Source organism: Budorcas taxicolor, chromosome 1, assembly GCF_023091745.1.
Source record: "Budorcas taxicolor isolate Tak-1 chromosome 1, Takin1.1, whole genome shotgun sequence".
Lineage (NCBI taxonomy): Eukaryota > Metazoa > Chordata > Mammalia > Artiodactyla > Bovidae > Budorcas > Budorcas taxicolor.
Genome location: NC_068910.1, coordinates 143,087,921 through 143,112,043, shown reverse-complemented (window position 1 = coordinate 143,112,043; position 24,123 = coordinate 143,087,921). Strand labels below are relative to the sequence as shown.

General features: G+C 38.6%; 1 protein-coding gene across 1 annotated transcript in view; it reads left to right on the top strand.

Moving 5' to 3' along the window:
• Positions 1-24,123, top strand: part of LPP (LIM domain containing preferred translocation partner in lipoma) — a 664,090-nt gene that overhangs the window by 473,185 nt on the left and 166,782 nt on the right. Inside the window, exon 7 of the mRNA XM_052641648.1 lies at positions 5,322-5,448. Coding sequence (XP_052497608.1) covers positions 5,322-5,448 — 127 coding nt within the window. The remainder of the gene's footprint in view (positions 1-5,321; positions 5,449-24,123) is intronic.

Here is a 24,123-nt window from a genome sequence, read left to right as displayed (position 1 = left end):
GGTGTCATTTGCTGAGGTTGTTGATATTTCTGGCAATCTTGATTCCAGCTTGTGCTTCATCCAGCCCAGAGTTTCACTTGATATACTCTGCATACAAGTTGAATAAGCAGGGTGACAATATGCAGTCTTGACGTACTGCTTTCCTGATTTGGAACCAGTCTGTTTTTCAATGTCCAGTTCTAACTGTTGCTTCTTGACCTGCATACTGGAGGAACAGCATGGGGAGACCACTTTCTCCCCCACAAATTCATCAAAAGATCATTTGAATGCTGAGAGCAACTTCAACAAAACAACTTCTGAACACTGGCAGAGGATACCAGCACCCAGAAAGGCAACCCATTCTCTTTAAAGGAGGTAGGACAAAATATAAAAGACAAAAAAAAGAGAGACCATTTTAAATCTCCTCAGTTCAGTTCAGTCGGCTCCTTGTGACCCCATGGACTGCAGCACACCAGGCTTCCCTGTCCCTCACCAACTCCCAGAGCTTGCTCAAACTCATGTCCATCGAGTCGGTGATGCCATCCAACCATCTCCTAATGGTTGTCTGTTGCCTGAGACAGTCTTGAGTTTGACCACAGTCCATTTCTCTAGCCTCATCCTAGCTCTGTTCTTCCTCTATTTCTTAACATTTTTGCTAAGAATGTTGCTAAGAATGTTTGGTTTTTTATGCATATTGTTCTTGCAATATCTTTACTTTTTTTCTCTTTTTTCCTTTTCTTTTTTTCTTTCTCTCTCTTTTCTTTCTCCTTTTCTTTCTTTCTCTTGCCCCCCTCCCCCCCTCCCCGGCTTTGTCTTCCCTTTTTTTCACCTGGTGAAATCCAGTTTATCCTTTAATCTCAAACTAAATAGTCACCTCCTTTCTGGCAGTGTTCTGCTATCTCAGAACACTGAATTCATACTTGTTTTTTCGTACTTACACTTTACTGTAATTGCCTATTTTCATGTCTCTTTCTTCCTAAACTGAGTTGTCAAGAGGCATGAATCCTGAATAATTTGACTTTATAATGATAGTGCTTAGCACTTGGCATTTCCTTAGGAAAAGTATGTTAAGAGAATTTTGAAAGAGTTCTCTGAAGTTTACTTCTCAATAACTCATCTGTGGATCATGTAATTTTTTTTCACCTTTACTAGGAGGTGCAGGCATTTCAAAGAACACACATGTTAGTGATTAATATTGATACTTATAAGAATGTCTTTTCCCTAGAAAAGGTTAAAGACTGTGTTTACACTTGTTTTGCAGTGCTTTTGTTTCACTATTTAGCAGTAAGCCTCCATTCTGAAAGACATGTTTGCTTACTAAATAATACAATCAACAGATTAAAATCCAAATGACTATAGAATAATAGAGCTATAAGTGCTCAGAGACAATGTTGAAGCCCAGAGAGGTTTCAAGTGGAGCCGAAACACACCTGGTCTCAGTCAGGGCTCTGCTATCTTTCAGAGCTGGTACTTCACACAAAGTTGCTCAGTTACCTTCTCTGAGCCTCAGTTTCCTCATCCATAAAAAGGGATCATATATCACACAAACCTGTTGTATACACATTTGTGATTACATATATGTGGAAGCAGGCACTTTGAGAAAGGTCATATAGACACAAGGAATTATTATGTCACAATGAGTATACTGCTGATACTATTCACATTTCTGCTTTTGAAGACATAAAAAGCAAAAATGCATCACACACCTTGCCAGCCCTCTCTCACCCCTACTTAAAAATTTTCAATTGTGGTCTATTGCCCAGACACAATTTTAGAAACTGCTTAGTTAAAAAAATGAATCAGACAGTTATTAATTTTTCCTAGGATGTGTTGAGTTCTAAGCAAGACAGAAATTGAAAGGGGTCGCTTCATCCCTATGAGAAAAGTACTATAAACTTCTGCTTTGAGACTTGAACCTTGAAGAAAGTCCTGAGCTGTATTTTTCTGAGTATGAGAGACAACTGGGAAGAACTTGAGGTTTTACCAGTATGTTTCCACAGATTTTGAGCATTACCCACTGGAGACAGCACATGTGGAGAGCTCTATAGCCAAAAAAGACCCAGAAACACTGAAAGAAATGATCTCTTGGGGTCTTTGGTCATAAGAAGAAAGAAAGATAGTCTTAAGTCATGTCTAACTCTTGCGACTCCATGGACTGTAGACTCCACTGTCCATGGGACTCTCCAGGCAAGGATACTGGAGTGGGTTGTCATTTCCTTCTCCAGGGGATCTTCCCAACCCATGAATCAAACCCAGGTCTCCCACATTGCCAGGAGATTCTTTACCAACTGAACTATGTGGGAAAACACTTTATTCAAAAGAAATACTAAGATTCCAGGATGCCATTATATGAGATTAGAATCTAAAAGAAAAGAAACTTTCCAAATGTGTTACTTCAGAAACAGTATCAAAAACAAATAGGAAGGAGTATTTGTAGAATAAAAGAAATAATAGACACATTTTTTCCCCTCAAAATTGATGAAACACTGTCATGGTAAGTATTTTGAAATTAGACCTCTGCTTGAAATGTATGTTCTTAAAGGTAGAATCTGAACTGCTGGCTTAGATTTACAGAGGACAAACTTGGTTCTCTTTCTTTGTTTATATGAAAAGGAAAGCAAGGAGATATTAGGGCCAAACAATGATAAATTGTGTCCATTCTCTGAGGGTTGGGCTGGAAACAGGAATTATGAGATTTTCTTTACTAGCTGTTGATTTAAATTAAAGCAGCCACCACCATTAACATTTCATGCTTTTCTAGCATTTTTCTCTATGGAGAGTAATGCTTGGTTTAAAAAAATGCATAGCGTTTTAGAGCCAGGTGATACCAAATTTGGTGTGTAAGTTCTCTCTTAATTGCAGACCGGCAAAAAAAAAAAAAAAAAAAGAATATAGATAATTTTCCTATCTCATCTTCATTGTCACCTGTACGGGGATAGTCCTTTCCCTCTGAGGCAGGTTGGGGGATCCAGAGTTCCTCTGTTACCATGGCTTGAAAGTAGTAGTTAAGCTCTATTTAGCATGAAAATCAAGTTGCCTGCATGAATCCTCAGTCACATCAGTTGTGTCCAACTCTCTGTAAACCCATGGACTGTAGCCCGCAAGGCTCCTCTGTCCATGGGATTTTGCCAGCAAGAATACTGGAGTGGGTTGCCACTTCCTGCACCAGGGGATCTTCCTGATCCAGGAATTGAACTCACGTCTCCTGTGTCTCCTGCATTGCAGGCAGATTCTTTACCACTGAGCCACCAGGGAAGCCCAAAAATCGAGTTATCTTAATTCTCACAAAGACTGTGAGGTAGCATTCCCAAGCCCATTTTACAGAAGAAGGTCTGAAGTTCAGAAAGGTTCACAGGCTCACTTTGTTAAAGCACTATCTCCAACCATAATGCCACTGCTGCGCCATATATTCCTTCACTGTCATTGGCCACAGTAACTTTATGTTCTTATAGGAATATTTCTGTAAAGTTTCCGTAAAAGTTGATAGCATATATGAGCAATTTGAAATTTAACAGTACTAGCAAATCACTCCAATGTTCATATCTGCATATATCCCCACCAATATAGTGTGCTTTTTGTAAAGAATCATTTGTGTGTGTTTCTCACCCTCACTGGACTCAAGTCCGCTCAAAGGCAAAGACTGTGTCTAACACATCCTTATGTTTGTGGAGGGTACACAAATAGACCCTGTAAAAATGTGTGGATAAACTAATAAGCTAAAGAAATGTGAATGAGTCAAGAGCTTCTTTAACCTCACACTAACTGTATAGGACAAACATTGTTTGCAGTTTAGAGAAGGCCCTGAGATTAATATTTTATGTTCTTAGGATAAATGAGTAAATCTAACATGGGCTCTTGTTCTGGCTTTACCTTAATTAGCCCTGCCCTGATCTTTTGGGGCATCAATTTCCTTACCTCACAATGAGTAGTGAGGTAATGATTCTGTAGGTTCCAGATGAAAGATAATTATAGAGTAAAAGGTCAAATAGGTACTGATCAACAATTTCACATATATTTAGTTTAGAAGGTATTTCATGCCTTAGACATAACACAAATAATTAATAGCCCTCTTGGTTGTTGAAATAAATTCTGGTAATATAATAATGAAACTTTTGTACAGGGATATGTACTTCGAGGGATTTTCACATCCAAGAACTCATTTGATATAGTAAAGACAATGTGTGAATGAATATGCAGCTTCAAATTTTGTTGAATTGATTCTTGTAAACTATTCATGAAAGGAGAAACTTGGTCAACAATTTTAAGACTGGATAAACATCAAGGAATTGCATTCCCTATCTCAGTTATTTCCCTTAGCCACGGGGAACATCATCACTGTTATTTCTAAACTTATAACAATCTTTCTGTTTTTAATACTTTGATTGAAGATACTGGGGTATGCTATCGGGAATGGTCAAAGTTAGATTATAGGCAAAGGAAAATATAAGAAATTCCCTCTTATTTACATAGCGCAAGCTGTTTTGCATCTGGTAGGTTCTTGGCTGATCACCTCAAGTATTCTTTTACTTGACCCTTGATTCCCTCACGTTGCTTTCATCCAGGTGCATCCATCTGTTGAACACCAATCCAGCGTTTAATGCTGGTGATTTACTTTCTCGTTTGATATGTTTGTTTGCAGTGCAGGAGTGGTCTAGTGGGGTGGGGGCGTGGGGGGCACTTAACCTCCTTAACTGGAACACAAGTTCCTTCACATTCTGGATGCCATGTATCCAATAATATTCATCTTCTGTCTTATCTCAAGCTTTACATATGGTCTCAAAATATACAACTGCCAGGAGCTCCTAAGCCACCTGGTTTTTTCCTCACCTAAATGTAAGATACTGCAACCCGTATGTTTCCTCTCCTTCAACTGAATAAGTCCTAATCTGTGTTGACACCTCTCCTCTGGAATTCTTCCTCTCATGCCAGAGTCCCCTTTGTGCCCCAGTTGTGCACTTTCTACAATCACTTTATCGTTATTAGGGTGCCTATATCTCTTGCTTGACTGTAAGCTGCATAAGGGAAGAGACTGAATATATTCATCCTTTTTTTTTTTTTTTTTTCGCAAATATACAACTGGCACATAGTGACTGCTTGCAATTGTTGAATGAAATGCAGCTCTGTTCTTTATAAACCTGAATTTCTAAAGCCTGATAGATGGCTTATCTAGATAAGGCAAGTGAATAAAGTGGTACTTTCAAGGTCAGACCTTGAATAGCTGATAAAACCAATCAATCCTAAACCCAGGCCTTCTAATAGCCCTGTCCAATGCAAACACTACCTGGTTGCCTTGGTTGATGTCTAGATTGCCCTTAAAGAACTCTGTGTTTTCTGCCTTTCAGGGTGGACCAACAGGGTCCATGGGACCTCCAGCTGCACCCTCCTCATTCCGCCCTGAAGATGAGCTCGAGCACCTGACCAAGAAGATGCTGTATGACATGGAAAATCCACCCGCTGATGAATACTTTGGTGAGTGGGGTTTAGGACTGACTTCTGAAGTAAAGGTTCTGTTCTGTTTTCCTTAATCAGTAATTAGGAATAGTATCAGCTCCACTGGTAGAGGCTTTGAGTCTTGATGCATTGGAGTTTGTACACATGTGCACACACCTGAGTATTCTGGATACTGCTTTGTGAAACTGCTGTAAATGTGATATCTGTTTAGCTTGGACTAAAATTTCAGGAGTTATGCAGTTTCTTGAATTCAAATTTTATTTTAAAAGTTAATATTTGACAATTTATTAGCTTCTCATTAGGCAGAGATAGGGTTTCTGTGTGGGTTCAGGAAAATGGAAGACATTCATTTACAAGATGGGGAATTGGGTGGTATCTAAAAACTCTTTGCTCTTAATTTTTTTCCCCTATTTAGGACGAGTTTATCTCTTTGTTTTTGTTTTGTTTTGTTTTTACTTCTCCTCAAAACCTGTGAATAATTATCAATGGTTAATCCATCCAGTCCATTAGTGTAATGTCAATTTATAAATTATAAGCCAATTGCTGCTGCTGCTGCTGCTGCTAAGTCCCTTCAGTCGTGTCCGACTCTGTGCGACCCCATAGATGGCAGCCCACCAGACTCCCCCATCCCTGGGATTCTCCAGGCAAGAACACTGGAGTGGGTTGCCATTTCCTTCTCCAATGCATGAAAGTGAAAAGTGAAAGTGAAGTTGCTCAGTCATGTCCGACTCTTCGCGACCCCATGGACTGCAGTCTACCAGGCTCCTCCATCCATGGGGTTTTCCAGGCAAGAGTACTGGAGTGGGGTGCCATCGCCTTCTCTGAATGCCAATTATGAGGTATTAAAAATACATAACCTGTCCTCAAGGAGGTTGGAATTATTCAGAAAAGGCAAAAAAGCACACAAATAATTGATAGTCTAGGTATACTAGGTAGAGTTATAAGAGGGACTTAGGTCAAATGTTATAAAATGTAAACGTTCTCTGCATCAAGAACATTAGGAATGCTTTTGAGAAGAATTAATGGCTCTTGAACCTGGACTTGTTAAAGCAGTGCCTTTCAAATTTTCTGTTTCCTCCCTAATCTGTTGGAGATCCATATCTCCACAGAATATAATTAAAATTAGTTACTAAGAAAATGAAGTAAAAAGAATACAAACTGGAAGACAGAGTTTTAGCATTGTTATATTTAATAGGAATAAATTACTCTGTTAAGCTGCTATAATATTTTATAAATACTGTCTGCTTCTGAACTTGTCTCTTCACAGAGTGTCTTAGTCAACTAAGCATCCATCCACCATTCTGAGTAACCCTGCTCTAAGAGCTTCTCGAGAGAGGATATTACATTTGGGGAGCAGTAGGAACAAAGGCAGAGAGGTGGGAAAATTGCCCAGGACTTTTACTTATTCAAATATTTTCTATGTCTTCCCACTTCTTATTTGAGAATATTTAATAACAGGTAAACTGAGGGCACTGGTCCAAACCCACATCATAAATGGACTGGATTAGAATATGAAAAATGTGGCATTTATTTGTATTCAGGAGACAGTGTATCTTAGCTAAAAGAGCATAATAGTGGGGATAAAGAGTCATTCTGATTCCTTTTCTGCCTTCCACCAGCTAAACATACTGGCCTGTCCCTCCACTGCCTCAGCCCCCTTTCCCAAATCAAGAGTGTGAAGCAAATGTTATTTAGTGTTTCTTTCATAGTAAGTTCACTATAGAAACATCATTAATGCAGACAAGTGTACAAAGCTAAAAGGTAAATGTAAGTTGACAGAGACTAGCACAAGTGCGTCTGTGTGCTGTGTGCTCAGGCGCTTTAGTCATGTCCAACTCTGTGGACTGGAGCCTGCCAGGCTCCTCTGTCCATGGGATTTGCCAGGCAATAATACTGAAGTGGATTGCCATGCCCTGCTCCAAGAAATCCTCCCAACCCAGCAATTGAATTCACATCTCCTGTGTCTCCTGCATTGCAGGTGGACTCTTTACCCACTGAGCCACCTGGGAAGCCTAGCACAAATGGATAGAGAATAGTATAAAGAAAAAGTCTCTAGTTATATTGAAATACACTAAAAGTATGTAATGCTCTTGTCATTGATATGGGAGAAAATCTTATATTGCAACCTAAGATAATGTTTGAAAAAAGTTTATGAAAAGTGAAAAATAAGGCCCTTTATTATCTGTATTAAGGTATATCAAAAACAAAAATGCTAACATGCCAAATATGTATGCTTCAATTATCATAGCAACAGAATAGATAGAAAAGAACATCATTGACCATAGGTTGTGACTGTATTAATGAATATATAATAAGTACTCTGGGAAACATATAGTTAAATACTATCTTTGCCTTCAAGAACTGTCCCAGCTCTACTACTTTCTAGCTTAGACAATGCAAACAAATTGTTTACCCTCTACATCATTTTGTTTTGCTGTATTTATAACATGGAAATAATGGCTGTTTTATACTGTTACTGTGAGTATTGAATGAAATATTTATAGAAAACACTTAGTCAAGTTCTTGGCATGTAGAAATATACTCAATAATCAAAGTTATCCCATGCTTTACTTAAGAAAACAAGATATGCCCATTAAAAATCCATTAATAATGCTTGATTTTAAATTGAGTTCCAAGCAAAACTAGAACATATGTCACCAATTGATAAATAATTATTGCCAAATGAATGTTATAAACCATGAGAGGGAATGTGGAATAATGATTAAGTTTTATTGAGTGCTTACAATATGGCAGGACTATTCTATAACATGTACTTTATAAGAATTTGTTCATTTCATCCTTACAGAAAAAGCTATAATCCTGTGAAGTAAATGGTATTATTATTTCCAGATTAGAAAACCAAGGCTCAGAAATGTTAAGTAATCTGCCCAATATCAACAGCTAATAAGTTGCAGGAGTGGATTAAAATCCACTAATGGATTAAAATCCAGGTCTATACATTTTTTTTTTCTTCTAAAAGCTTTTCCCACAGCTTTATTGAAGTACACAAAGAACTTCACATAATTAATGTATATAATTTGGTGGATTTGGATGTATGGATACATGTGTTTTGCCATCACAGCAATTCAGGTAGTAAACATATCCATCCCTTCCAAAGTTTAGTCTGGATATTTAAGAAAGGTTTTATGGAGGAGATTAGCTTTGGACAAATGGAAAATAAGAGAAGGTATTCTCTTCTATGTTTGTGTTAAGTCACTTCAGTCTTATCCAACTCTTGGTGACCCTATGAACTGTAGCCTGCTAGGCTCCTCTGTCCATGGGATTCTCCAGGCAAGAATACCGCTGTGGGTTACCGTTTCCTCCTCCAGGGATTCTTCTTGACCCAGGGATCAAATTTGTGTCTCCTGTTTCTCCTGCACTTGCAGGCAGGCTCTTTACCACTAGCACCACCAAGTAGATAGAATGAACTACATAGATATAGAAATTATATAGAAAATATAAATTGAGACTCGGATGATTTAAGGAAAATTACTTTATATGGAAAACATCCACCAATGAACAACCTATTATGTGCAGGCCACTCTGCTGGGTAGGTGTTAAATGCACATGAAACAAGAGAGACATGGGTCTTATATTTAAAGAAGCTTATTGTCTAATAGAGGATGTATACAATGTGGCATTTAATTATAAGGCAAGGCAGAAAGTGACAAGTAAGTTATTCAAAGTTCAGCCAAATTCCTCTGAGGGTATAGAAGAAAGAGACAGCAAATTATGAGGCAGGAATGGAAAGTGTTTATAGAGTAGATAAACTTTCTGTTGTTTTTTAAATTATGGTAATAGAGACTTGGAAGTGCAGTGATAGTAGAGAAGTGATGTCATTTCTGATGAGTAGAATTTTAACATAAAAGGGAATAAAATCACTGGAGTGAAGCATCCATGTGGGAAGGAACAAGATATTGGGAAATAAGGTTAGAGAGGTAGGCTGGAACCAATAGCCTAAATACCGAGTATTTTATCTTATGTAATGAGTCCCACACGTTGAGATAAAAGGTTATGAGAACTATTTCATGAAATGTGGTTAGGACTATGGTTTCCAAAGCCAGAATGCCTTTTCTACCTCTCATGGTAGGTAAAAGCAGGAAGCAAAGGATGAGTTAACAGGACTGTGGTTTACTCTTCTATTCTTTAAACATTAAATATTTCCCGAGCACATTCACACCTGCCTCCGTGCTGGGTGCCAGGGACAATGGGATGCAGGATCTCTGCCCTCAGGGAACCCACAAGTTCCGGGGAAGGATGGGAGAGAGGCAAGCATGTTAGGGATATCAGTGCAGCAAGGAGTGCAGCACTGTGTTGGGTCTTTTATGCTATGTGAGCATAAAAGACAGAGTTAAGTCTGTCTGAAGATGGGGGGAAGAAGGCTATGTATCATGTGTTTGCAAGAGAAGGGCCTGACCCAAGAGAGATGAATAAGAGTCATCTCTTGTTCTCTATCAGAATTTTACCTTAGTTCCATTCTGGGCTGGAAATAGCATTGTTAATCACCACCTTAAAAGAATTTCTCACTCTTGCATTAACATTGCCAGCCTTAGCTCAGCTGCTCACTTTTTCTATCACTTTGCCTATTTAATGCTGAAATTTTCATTGGCACTATAGCTGATTTGCTGAAGGTCATGAAGAGCTTTCATGTCAAAGATCTCCTATTAGATTGTGAGCTATACCAGTGAGTGAGAGGGAACAAAATGTAAATAAATGGCATCAGTGGAAAAGGTTCCCCTGTGGTCATGTTGGTTTTTCTCTGTGCAACTCCTAGTTTCTTTTTCCTTAAGTGGAAAAATTTATGAATATATTTGGTTTTTTGTTTTGTTTTGTTTTTCACTGTGGAGTTTCCCATCAGTTTTATCACGTTTTCTTTATTTAATGAACTATAATTATGGTATGTTCAGAGTAGGGAAGGGATATCCAAAGGTCACCTCATGGATGACTTGAGTACAAAGGAGAAAAGACACCTTCACAAATAGAGTTTGGAAACTTTCTTAATGCAAGTGATGAAACTTAGCATCACCAATACTGGGACAAACTGACATGTGCCAGCTGATATGATGTAGTAGAAAGTATATAACATTGTCTATGTAATAGTCTTGTGGAAATATGTAACCTGAACCTAACCATTAGGAGATAGACAAATTTAGATGATATGCCATTCTTAAAGACAATTGTCTTGAATTCTTTAAAAATGTCAGTGTTAGACTATTTAAGATTAAAGAAGATGAAAAATACATGTCATTCAAATGCAGGGCATACATCTTGATTGGATCTGGATCAAAAATCAGGGCATTTGGGGAGAGGTTAAGAAATTTAAATATGAACTATATATTAGATAATAAAATATCAGTGTCAATTTTGTGTGTATGGTAATGGCATTGGTGTATAAGACAGTATCCTTGCTGTCCGGAGCAAATGCTGAAGTATTTAGAGTGAACTGTCATTATGTCAGCAAATTAGTTTGAAACAGGTAGACTGATGTAAAGATACTGTGAGGAGGGCAGACTCATTTCAGATTATAACAACTAGAGATAATATAACTACACAGTACACCCTTTCTCCCCCCAAAAGTATTGAAGCCTGCCATAGATGAATTATCTTTTTATATACATGCTGTGTGGCATGTAGGATCTTGGTTCCTCAACCAGGGATCAAATCTGTGCTCCCTGGTGTGGAAGCAATAGAGCCCTAACTATGGGACCACTAGGGAATTGCCATAAATGAATTATCTTAACACTCCCTTCTTGGGCAGGAGGAGTAAAGAATCATTCCTGTGTCTTCTAAATTTGACTGTTTGAAAATTCCTCTTTCTTATGTATCTGTTTCTTTATTTTCTACTGGACACATACCCTTTCTATTGTTGGTGAGATGATAAGCATTGTGGTGGTGATGACCAAAGCTGATGTTTACCTAAAGCTCTCCAAGTTTAAAAAGGCTATTCACAGTCATGGTCTGACTGATAGACCTGATCACGACCTGATGTAAAGAGCCAACTCATTGGAAAAGACCCTGATGCTGGGAAAGATTGAGGGTAGGAGGAGAAGAGGGCGACAGAGGATGAGATGGTGGGATTGCATCACCGACTCAATGGACATGAGTTTGAGCAAACTCTGGGAGATAGTGAAGGACAGGGAAGCTTGGCATGCTGCAGTCCATGGGGTTGCAAAGAGTTGGACATGACTGAGCAACTGAACAACTACAATAAAAATGATGTTTTTCTTTTTCTGATGAAGAAACCAAGATTGAGAGAGACTCAATGAGTTCAAGTTACACAGCAAAACTTTTTGGATTTGGACTTACTCGTCTCATCTTAAGTTCATTCTGATTCGTTACCATTGCAAAAAGATGTAAGCTGTCCCTGTAGTTAACTAGTCCTGTCTCTTACCTCTCTTTCCAGGGCTTCTGTAGCTCTGACTTCATTGTCACTGCCAATATACTTTGACTGTCTTTAACTCCTGAATTAACTGGTGTGACTAAGCATAGACTTTTTGCCATGGCTCAGATACATACTCTGGAGAGAAAGCCCACCTAATACCGCTCTATCAACCACATGAGTTGACTATTGACCTCAAAGGAAGCAAATCATTGATAGCTACAACTCATCTCATTTTCTCAAGCCATTTCTTGATAAAATATTACAAGCTAGAACCTTCAACTGATCTCAGCTGAATTTTTTATAATGATTTCATCCGAAAAGGTGCTAGTTTTAATGTTACATTGCCCCTCCTTTTCCATCTTCATCAAAAACTGTAACTGTTACATTACAGTATTAGCTAAATGCTACCAAAGATAAACCATAAGAGAGCAGTATGATCAGTCCCGATCTTTGAAGGGAAGATAGTCTTTCATGTTCTGAACATTTTGCATCTACTGGACTTGAAATTAAAAGACGCCTACTCCTTGGAAGAAAAGTTATGACCAACCTAGATAGCATATTCAAAAGCAGAGACATTACTTTGCCAACAAAGGCCCATCTAGTCAAGGCTATGGTTTTTCCAGTGGTCATGTATGGATGCGAGAGTTGAACTGTGAAGAAAGCTGAGCGCTGAAGAATTGATGCTTTTGAACTGTGGTGTTGGAGGAGACTCTTGAGAGTCCCTTGGACTGCAAGGAGATCCAACCAGTCCATCCTAAAGGAGATCAGCCCTGGGTGTTCTTTGCAAAGAATGATGCTAAAGCTGAAACTCCAGTACTTTGGCCACCTCATTTGAAGAGTTGACTCATTGGAAAAGACTCTGATGCTGAGAGGGATTGGGGGCAGGAGGAAAAGGGGATGACAGAGGAAGAGATGGCTGGATGGCATCACCGACTCGATGGACGTGAGTTTGAGTGAACTCTGGGAGATGGTGATGGACAGGGAGGCCTGGCGTGCAGCTATTCATGGGTCACAAAGAGTCGGACACGACTGAGCAACTGAACTGAACTGAACTGGACTTGAATTTTGGCTACATCAGATTCCCAAGTGTCTTTCTATTAACAGGGGTGTACTTGAATAGGCCTTGAACACTATTTTGTAGGGGAGAGAGAGGAAATATAGAAGAAAGTTGAAGTAGAAGTTATCTTTTAATTCAGTTAACCACACAACAGATCTGTAGCTCAAATCATTTGCAAGGCTACAGGCCTTGTTTCAAGTGCTTGCATCTTGGAGCAACCTGTTTCCCTGGGCAACTAGAAGACCGTGTTTATGCTAGAAGAGACTCTCAGTGCCAGGGGTAGATACACAGAAAGAACAAGTGGGTAATGAACTATAAATTATTATAATTTAAGGTGAAGTTCAGAACTTAAAATAGAGGGAGGATTTTTTAAACAGATATTGAAACTAATGAGGGAGAAAGTTATTGCTAGAAAATTGTGAAACTTAAGAGGGCTAGTGGCCAGCATTGGAGCTTATACATGTGTGCTAAGTCGCTTCAATCCTGTCCAACTCTTTGAAACCCTATGGACCAGAGCCTGCCAGCCTCCTCTGTCCATGGGATTTCCCAGGCAAGAATACTGGAGTGGGTTGCCATTTCCCCCTCCAGGGGATCTTCCTGACCCAGCGATTGAACCCGCAACTCTTATGCTGCCTGTATTGGAAGGTGGGTTCTTTACCAACAGCTCCACCTGGGAAGCCCTAATCAGAGCTTATATTTTTCAGGTATTTTTGAGGGGAAAATAGGGGACGACAGAGGATGAGATGGTTGGATGGCATCACCGACTCAATGGAGATGGGTTTGAGTGGACTCCGGGAGTTGGTGATAGACAGGGAGGCCTGGCATGCTGTGGTTCATGAGGTCGCAAAGAATCAGACGCGACTGAACTGACTGTAAAGGACAGTTGAGTTTGTCTCTAGATATCCTTCAGCCATGTCTGTGAATGTATCCAGGTGTTCTCCATGTTGGTTGGTATACCCAGAGCCTCTAAGTTTTGTGCTTTCATTCATTTTGAAAGAGAAAAGGTATTGTAAGTGAGAGGTTCCATATCTCAGCCTGTGACTATAGCATGACTCCCTCAAAAATAATGATATTCTGGCTGCACAGACCCTAAGGCAGAAGGCAATAATCTTGGAATACAGAATATCTGGAAGTGAATAATGTAATGTATCTGAGGATGGACTGAAAATATCTACCCGCTTATTTTGAAGCATGAAGCTGTAATTATCTTGGCAGTGTTTACATGGTGTTGTCTTATTCTTTCTTAAAAAAAAAAAAGACTGAAGTGTGTGAGTCTTAGAATTGTTTAGTGAGCTATTTGAAGAATTCCTATGCCTTTAGACAGCACTAGGTAAATTCTCTTCACAAAACTTGGCATTTATCTAAGTTTTGTTTTTGCTTATCTCTTGAGTATTCTTAGTGAGACATATTGAGAGTTTTTGCATGAAGCCAGAAGTTGGTTCTAGGGGAAGTAGCCTTTATTGCTTCAAAGGAATGTCGGACAAGAGTAAAATACGTGAGGCAGTGGGGACCTGACATGAATCAAGCCATAAGATAAGAAAGATTCATGTCGATGTATGGCAAAACCAATACAGTATTGTAAAGTAAAATAAAGTAAAAATGAAAATTAAAAAAAAAAAGAAAGATTCAGATGGGCATTGCTATGATTACTTTATTGATAAAACCACATCACTATATTTTGTACTATGTATCTCCTTAATTGAGAGCAAGATGGAGGTCCCGTGGATGTGCATGAGTAGAAGCAAAATGCCCCAAACAATGGAAAGATGGTCTATTTCTTTCCTATACTAATAAGAACAAAGGATAAATGAGCATGTCTATAGGACTTAGACTAAGAGGCTTAGGAAACTGGAAACCACTATTTGAGCTACAGTTGAAGGAGTGGAGAAAAGAAAACCTAGAGCCTTGAAACCTATTGGAGAACTGCCATGTCAAAAAGAAATTAGACTTAATATGTATTATTCCAAAGTTAGCAACAAAAGCAAGTGAGGGGAAGCTGGAAAAATTACATTCCATATAATAAATTAACATGTTTAAGTGACAGAGGAAATATTTGGATGAGCCTAGGACAAAGCCCAATAATCCCTTTTTGGGGAAGTGGTGATAGGTATTCAATCATTCATTGGACTATGAGATTAGATTTCAGAAATATTATCCAACTCTGACATTCTGTCACTTAGGCATCTCAGCTTGCCTGGGAATCAGGCTCTTGCATCTAATTTCCAGTGCTACCCAGTTTATCATTATTGCTACATGATTACAACTAACATATAATGCTTTGTAAAGCACTTTTATATTGTATTTTTTATATCATTTAAGCTAGATAAAGAAAGAAAGAGATAGCTGTTCAGTCGTGTCTGACTCTGCAATCCCATGGACTATAGCCCACCAGGCTCCTCTGTCCGTGGAATTCTCTAGTTAAGAGTACTGGAGCGGGTTGCCATTCCCTTCTCCAGGAGATCTTCCCAACCCAGGGATTGAACCCAGGTCTCTTACATTGCAGGCAGATTTTTTACCACCTGAGCCACCAGTGAAGCCCTAAGCTCGAAGCAGCCCTACCAAGCAATGTGTTTGTTTCCATTTAGTATATGAAGAAATAGAGGAACTGAGTGATTAAGGGACTCCCCACTCCACCACCACTACTACTCATAGCTCCCATAAGCAGCGAGCCTACTGATTCCAGATTCTGTTCTCTCTCCACCCCGTTACATCCTCTCAGCACCATGTTACTGGGTTGGTCATCGACTATGAGATAAATCAGTGAACATACTCTCTTTTTAGCTTCTTCATTGGTACAAAGAGAAGCATGATTACTTTGAAAAGTTTTTAGAGGGTCTCATCTGGCAGGTTCTAAATAATTGTGTCACTGTTTTTTTTTTTAAGCCATTATTATTTTGTGACAAGAAAATGGTTTCCAAAGTACTCCTGTCAATTACAAACTAGAAAGTGCTTCCAAGTGGGAGCCTCTTTTAGTACAGATGGAACCTGGGGCCTTAAGGACCTTATTTTCACAGAAAAATGACCTAATTAATTAAAAACCCTAAAGTCACAATGGAAGAATAAGTAGAAAATAAGTGGTTCAGAGAAAAGGTGGTATTGATTTGGGGAAAAATAGACTTCTTGATTTCGTTTCTCTCCATCTCTTCATTTAAGGTCTCTGTGGGCCGTGGGAATAAAATGTCTTCTGTTAATAAGACGTATTAGATAGACTTCCTTTTGTGGCACTGATTTCTGGTAAAACGTTTGCTCGGGGCAATATATGATTACAGCACTAAATAAATAATGATCCTAAGCATTTTATGTGTTCTATCTTAGTACACGTTAATTTTTAATTAATTTGGCTACATGGTGTATTTTTAAGCATTGATTTGGAAACCTAGAATTGTAGTATCATAAAGAATCATTTAATCATAGAAACTATATAGGACAACCTTTCATTTTCCCGAAAACTAAAGCCTAAATGACTTGTTCAAGGTTGTAAAGCTGAGACTGTTTTGAACTCTATGGGCAAAATCCCCTTTCTGAGCAAAAGATAGAAATTAGTCTCTGCTAGTGAGTAAAGGAATGGATGGGCTGTTCACAAAGGTGAGGAAGTAGATTGGGCCTGCTATTTTTGTGAACCCAGACTGGGTTATACCTTATTCAAACTTCGGTTAAAAATATATTGCCCAGTGGGGAATGGAGGGAGGTGATATATGTATAATCATTGCTGATTTGAGTAGTTGTATGGCAGAAACCAGCACAACATTGTAAAACAAATTTCCTCCAATTAAAAAAAAAGGAAGAAAGAATCCACTGCCCATAAAAATGATGAAATGATAATAACGTGTTAGAACCCATGTGTGTATACTTGATTTCCAAATATAAATGAACCAAAGAGATTGCCAATATCTTTTTCTCATACTCATCAAGTTACTTACTTGTAGCATTTATTGTTTACCTCATTAAGATGTAAGTCTGACTGAAGGTAGTTTTTGGTTAGTATACTGCTGTGTCTCTATCTTTAACCCTGGGTCAATTCCTGATACACAGGAGATGTTTAATGTTTAATTAATTAATTAACCCATGAAAAAAAATTGTGAGCAGACATCCCATATCCCCTGGGTCAGGACATGGTATAAACTACAAAAAAAAACACTTCATTTATTTAACCTATGTTTATTTAGTACCTTATGGAATCATAAATTGTTATAGCTAGAGGGAATCTTAGGGGCTATCTAGGAAAATCCTCTCACTTTTAGAGATTACAAAAAGAAAAGAGTTTTTTTTGTTTCAAATTAATTGGTGACAGAGCCATGGATTATAACTCAAGCTTTCTAATTCCTTTTTAAATCACTTGAAGTCACTAGAGAGTGTTTTAGGGAGAACAACACATGGTTGCTACAATCATTGAACTTCAGTCAAAGTTAGATTGATACCCTTGAACTCGATTTATCTGTTTTGCATGTCTTTTCTGTGAAAATCAAAGATTGAAATTGACCAATGGCTAGGTTATATAGTTAGGATTTTCTGTTCTAAATTCTAAATCATATTTCTTTCACTCTGGACTTCCTTTGTGGTCCCTAGAACCCAAGACAATCTCTTACCTCCTCAATTTTCTTCTGTCCTAATCCAAATGGGTCAGATGAGCAGGGAATCACATTGGAAAAACATCCTTTATCCATGTTCACTTGTGTTTTTCATAGCAAACAGTTGTGAAAGGTTGTTCTCTTACATTTCATCACTTCATTACCCAGGATCTGTGTTTCATACTTACAGTAGATACCTACCCATTTTGTTGCATTGGGATCACCATTCTCTTTATCAAAGAATGAGAAGAAAAGTAGAAAAGAAATGTTTGCTTTATAGTCAAGGAACCTTTGTCTAATCACATGAAAATAAGCTTGATATCTTGAGAGAGAAAAGCTGGTGGGGCACACAGTGCGTATGGCAAAAGAAAGTTTCAATTCACAGATTGTCTGCGGTTGTGTATTGAGACATGGCAGAGCTGATACCCAGGCCTACAAGTGCTTATTCTGCGTTTTCTGATCTTAAGCATACCAATACAGATAACTGTGAACTCAACTCCCTTTCCCCTCCAAACCACCCTCCTTTCCCCTCCAAACCACCCTCCTTTCCCCCAACCTGAACTTTCCCCACAACTTTCTCTAAAGCACACAGATAATCATCTCCTTCCAGACTTTGAAGTGACATTAGAATTGTCAGAAGGCATAATTAATTGACTGTCAGCAAAGCCATTGTTTGAACATCTGCAGAGTTCTACTTGGTAGACATCTGTTGTACTTTCAATTAAACAGATTCACTCATCTACAAATATTGATCGAGTGCTTACTATATACCAATCATAGAAGTGTGTGCGATGGGAGACAAAAGAAATAAGGTGACATAATGACCAAGGAGAGAAAGCATTTATTCAATCCTTTAGCACAAAGAGCTTTGATAGGAAACAAATTACATGACTGGCAGTGGAAAATACAGACTTTCTCACCCAGATTCAGGGGTTTTTACCACTATTGCCACCTGACCTGTGCCAGATTAAATGCCAGAGGGGTCCACCTATTGCTGGGGCAGAAAGAGATCTATTGGTGACGCACTATTTGTGGATGGAGTTTTCAGTAAAGACAATTGAATGCTTTAAGAGGAAAGTAAGCAGAAAATACCCAAGGCCAGTCAACTGAGAAGTTCCAGCAGCAAGTCCAAATTAATGACTGTATCCTGACTTTCTTCCTAATTTTGACTCTGATGGCAGTCATGTTACATTAAATTCTCCCAGTTTCATAACAGCACTGCACAGTTCTGGTCTCAGCCCCCATTTGGTTCTCTATCAAAACTTCAGTTTATCTGAGTCCTGGAGCTGGCTTCACTCCTACCTGGAGGTAAACATCACTTTTTAAAATTCAACAAGAAAGGACACAAACACTGTACAGGAGTGACTTGCCGAAGGAGGTTAAGATGCTGCAGTAGGCAGGAGGCAACTGAAAAGAATTATTAACCGCTACATCTTCAGTCTCTCGCCACACACACAGACATATCATTCAGCCCTAGGATCATGGCACAGTTACTAATCTCCCAACTTGAAAGTTTCCCACTCCTTGGTCATTGGAAGCCACCATCATAATTTTCACCAAATATGCAATAATATCAGAGAAGGAAATGGCAAACCACTCCAGTACTCTTGCCTGGAAAATTCCGTGGATGAGGGAGCCTGGTGGGCTGCAGTTCATTGGGTCACAGAGAGTCGGACACAACTGAGCAACTTCACTTTTTTTCTTTCTATAGTTCCTTTTGGAGAGGAAATAGCAACTCACTCTGTGTTCTTGCCTTGAGAATCCCATGGATGGAGGGGCCTGGTGGGCTACAGTCTGTGGGGTTGCAAAGGGTTGGACATGACTAAGCAACTAACACACACACACACACACACACACATACATGCGATATATCTATATCTATTATTTGTCTATCATTTTTGTTTAAATCAGCTCATTTATTTTTTAACCTATTTTATCTTCATGTCAATAATATCCGTAATTTGATTTTAAGGACTAAGTACTTGTTGCTTTCCCCATAAAAGACATGAAAGTAAACACTGTAATTAAATTTAGAATGTTTATCCATGAACTCTTTAATGTTCAAAATGTTGAGAAATATGGGTATAACTCAACCAGAAGATAAACTGATGGGACATTATGGTGAAATGATGTCCTCAAGGTTATCAATTGAGTTGTGTTTTATTTTTTTAAAAAATTTTTACACCCAGCATCATCATATTATCATGGGAGGCAGTGTAATTGTATAAAGAGTCAGGCATCAAGTAATCAGAGGCCAGATTCTGGGCTGATCTCTGTCCCATAATCTTGTGACATCTTAGGCCAGTACCTTTTCCATGGACCTCATCTCTCATAGACTTCATGATCTCTTGGGATCCTTTGGCCTTTTTCTTTACTTACCTCAAATACTTTTCATATATTGTTGTTTATACACTGTTAAAACATAGGCAAGTAGGAAAATAACTGCCCTGTGTAAGATTACAACATTGGTTGCCTCAGAAGAATTGCCAAAGAAACTTGAGAATTATATTTCCTACACTATTTTGCACTCTGCTCAGTACTGTTCCTCATTTCCTACAGTTTATGAGAAGGTTCACATCACATTGTCAGTTAATAAACATAAAATTGTAGAGTATAAGGAATACTGTGTACTGAGTTGAATATTCAGGCGTCACTGTTTAAGAATATTCTGGGTTTAATATGTTGTTCACTAATTAAACTTGGAGTACATAAATAGTTGATGCTTTTGAACTGTGGCGTTGGAGAAGACTCTTGAGAGTCCCTTGGACTGCAAGGAGATCCAACCAGTCCATTCTGAAGGAAATCAGCCCTGGGTGTTCTTTGGAAGGAATGATGCTAAAGCTGAAACTCCAGTACTTTGGCCACCTCATGCGAAGAGTTGACTCATTGGAAAAGACTCTGATGCTGGGAGGGATTGGGGCAGGAGGAGAAGGGGACGACAGAGGATGAGATGGCTGGATGGCATCACCAACTTGATGCACATGAGTTTGGGTGAACTCCAGGAGTTGGTGATGGACAAGGAGGCCTGGCGTGCTGCAGTTCATGGGGTTGCAAAGAGTCGGACATGACTGAGTGACTGAACTGAACTGAACTGAACTGAATTATACTTGGAGTACATAAATAATATTTGTAACCATTAACATGATAATGGTCTTCAGTGTATAATATAGCACTGTTATTAAAATGAATAATTCATCTTTTGTTACATGGCATAGTGAAACCAGAACTGGACTTGGAGTCAAGAAACCAAGTGTAAGTCCTGTATCTCTGTATGACACTGGAGACTTTTGACATTTGCATTGTGCTTTAGAACATATGCGTCATTTAAAAACATTCTTTCATCAGTTTTAAGACTAGAGTTATCATTTTGCCAGAGAAATCAGCTTATCCAAGGACTGGTTAAGAGATGGAACCTTTTTTTGGCTGCGCTGTGCATCATGTGGTATCTTAGTTCCCCAACCAGGGATCAAACCCATGCCCCCTGCATTGGAAGCGCAGTCTTAATCACTGTACCTTCATGGAAGTCCATGAGCCGAATTCTTATTGTAAGTTTTCTGGATTAAATTACTTGTACTTTAAGCAACTTTATATAACCTGTTAACCTTTTTTAGTTTCACTTATTTCATCTAATAATAAACATTATCCCTATCTATTTTATATAATTGTTATGATGAGTAAGTTAAAGAAATAGATGTGAAAATGTATGCTAAACCATAACAACTCAAAAATTTAAGAGATGTTTACTTCCCAATGTAAGAGATTATTACTTCCCAATGCAGCATCTAACTTGATTTATGCCACTTATGATTAGTGTGTAATAATCAGCTGCTCTGAATTTTTAATGTCAGTGTTTGTCCCTATTTGAATTAACACTTTGTGTTTTCTTATGATGTCCTCTTGTTATTGGAATGTCATTACAAAAACCTGTTTTTCAGTCATTGTGTGAGAAAGCAACACACAAAGCATACCACAGTATTCTCATTTGCTGAGCAAACTACTCTTGCTTTTTAATGTGGAATGCAGAAGAACTAATTGAAAAGAGACAAAGATGAATTTTGACTCAGATTGTGCAGGATGAATCATAACCCACTTTCTCATCTGAGATGTAAAGAGAAAAAATTAAAATAAAGGCAGCCACCACACAGCTTTACTGTCAGCGTCAGCATAATCAATATAGAATGTTTTTCAGCAGAACAAAGAGTATATTACTACTAGGCTAAGAATTGCAGATAGTAGAAAACGTGGTTAATTTTTTTTTTCTTTGTCTGCTGATTTCTTTTTCTCCTTCCTTTGGTTAAAGCATTCTAATCAGGAGAGTTTGGGACTCATCAGAAGTTGTTGTCCAAACCATTCAGAAATGTACCTGTGATCTCTATTGAATAATTAGAGGCCAATCAGCACTGGTGCAAGCCTGGACCACATCTGATCCTGGTTTCATTCATCAGTTCAGTAGGAAACAGGCAGACAGCAAAATAGCAGATACCTGGACAGTGTAGAATTGCTGCTTCCTTGAATTTAACTTACTTGGGTTATGATGTGAATAATTAAAGAAAAATGAAGACTTTGTCCTGCTGCAGTCCAGGATCCAGATATATAATCTACCTTACTTGCAAATGGAGCTTTTTTGTAAAATGGTTTTATACAAATAGAAAGGTACTATCACCTACCTTGGGACATAGTCTCCAATTCAAAAGTCAGCAGTAATTTCACATAAATGTTTGTTACTGTTGTATGTTATTCATAACTTTTTGGCCTTTTTTCTCATCTCTGTAAGCACACACATATGTATATATGTTGTATGCACTATATGATAGACAGACATAGTATATGTTTGTGCCTTCTACTTTACTGTAAGATCATTGTGAAGAAAGACCACATCTTCCTTATCTTACTCTTCTCTGAAGAGCAACACAAAGAGATAGAGCTAGATGAATCCTTCAATCTCTGTCTGCCACTCATCAAGACTTGCTTGGAGCAGAGGTTCTCTAGTCTGACTTGATTCTAAATATCCCCTTAATGTTTCTGTTTACAATAAAACTACCATACACTGAGCACTTATTGTATACTACATGTATGCAGGTTTTACACGTATTATACATATTTCATGACTGTAATACAGTGAGGTGTAGGCACTCTTTTTTTTTCTTACCGATGAAAAAATTGAACCAAAAAGAAGCTAAATAATTTGCCCAGGATCTATTAATTGTTGGAGCTGTAATTTGAACCCAGAGTCTGCCTCCTAACCACTGTATGTACTTTGTCAATGACTATAGCTTGCCAAAGGTCAGCTAACTAAGCCTGGCAGATTTGGCCCCCAGAGCCTCTGCTCATCATATGGCTTTTCTATTAATCCCTTTATATTTCTCCTTCTGCTTCTTTTGGGGGACTTTTTTAGTATGATTTGATTTTCTCTAGTTGAAGAGTCCCTCCACTGGCCAGGCAGTGGGTCAAAATCCCTGCAGATCAGCCTTCTGTTGGCACTCTACCAGATGTCTGCAGTGGCACCGTCTTGGCTCCCCGATAACGATAATAGTGCCCACATGGGCCACTTACTCCAGACAATATAAGGCAACTGCTAAATGTAAAACTATTTCTGTTAACAGCACTTGAGAAATATGTTTCTATTCCTCTGTTCCCTCTTGAATTAGAAACCTGGTTCTTGTGATTTTAGCATTGTCTAAATGCAGAAACTCCCTTATCCCAACATTTCATCCCAATCGATGAAGTTTTCTTTCATACGTGGGAATAGTTACTGTAACTTTCAACAATCCATCCACAATGGCATCTTCTAATCCAGTGAGCCTTAGAAAAAGCCAAGTTCAGTCTCACTGTCAAACTAGAAATGAGAGAGAGCAAGGAGAAGGGAACTTATCTTGAAAGTAAGGTCATCCTATTGACATATCATTAAGTAGAAGAGTTCAATGCAATAGCTAGCGATTGGCTCACTCAGTCGGAAGCTGATGCTATTTTAGGCTGTCAGCAGGAGTGTCAATGTATCTGTGAATTTTGGCATTTTATTTCATTAAGGTGGTTCAGGAAGCCAGACGCTGATTAACTGATTCTTCGACTTATTCCCACTCCTAATTTTGGATGTGTGGTGTCTTCAAGCAGCTGTTGTGACACCCTGATGCTAAAGAAAACTTCTCTTGTGCTTCTCAAGCAATCCTGGGAACAGTCTACCCCACATCCTACTATCCTGGAATCTCCCCTGAGCTACATCTCTGGTCACAGGTGGTATAGGGATACAACTGCTTCCGGATCTCCTCTGGCTGACCAAGAAAAGACAACTCAGGTGTGTGCATCTGGTTGCCTTCCATGCTGTGTCTGTCATAGCAGCATTCTCACAAATACATTAGGATCAAGATGGATTTTCACTTGGAGATCACATAAGAAGATACTTATGGAAGAAATGGCCTCAGCAATGTGGTTACTGTCAAGGTCAAGAGATACCCTAGACAGGCCACAAGATGTGTTTAGGTAAGACTAGGCAAGTTATAAACTTTGTCTTATTGGTAGGGATTTGGAATTTGATTTATTTGTAAACATGCTTTAAATGAAAAGAAGAATAAGGATTTCTAAATAGGACATTTATGGTATTTGTTTGTTTGTTTTTTCATTTGTTTATTCAGTAGTTATTGAAGGCCTACTCTGTGCCAAGCACTGTGCTGAGCATTTCCATTAAACAT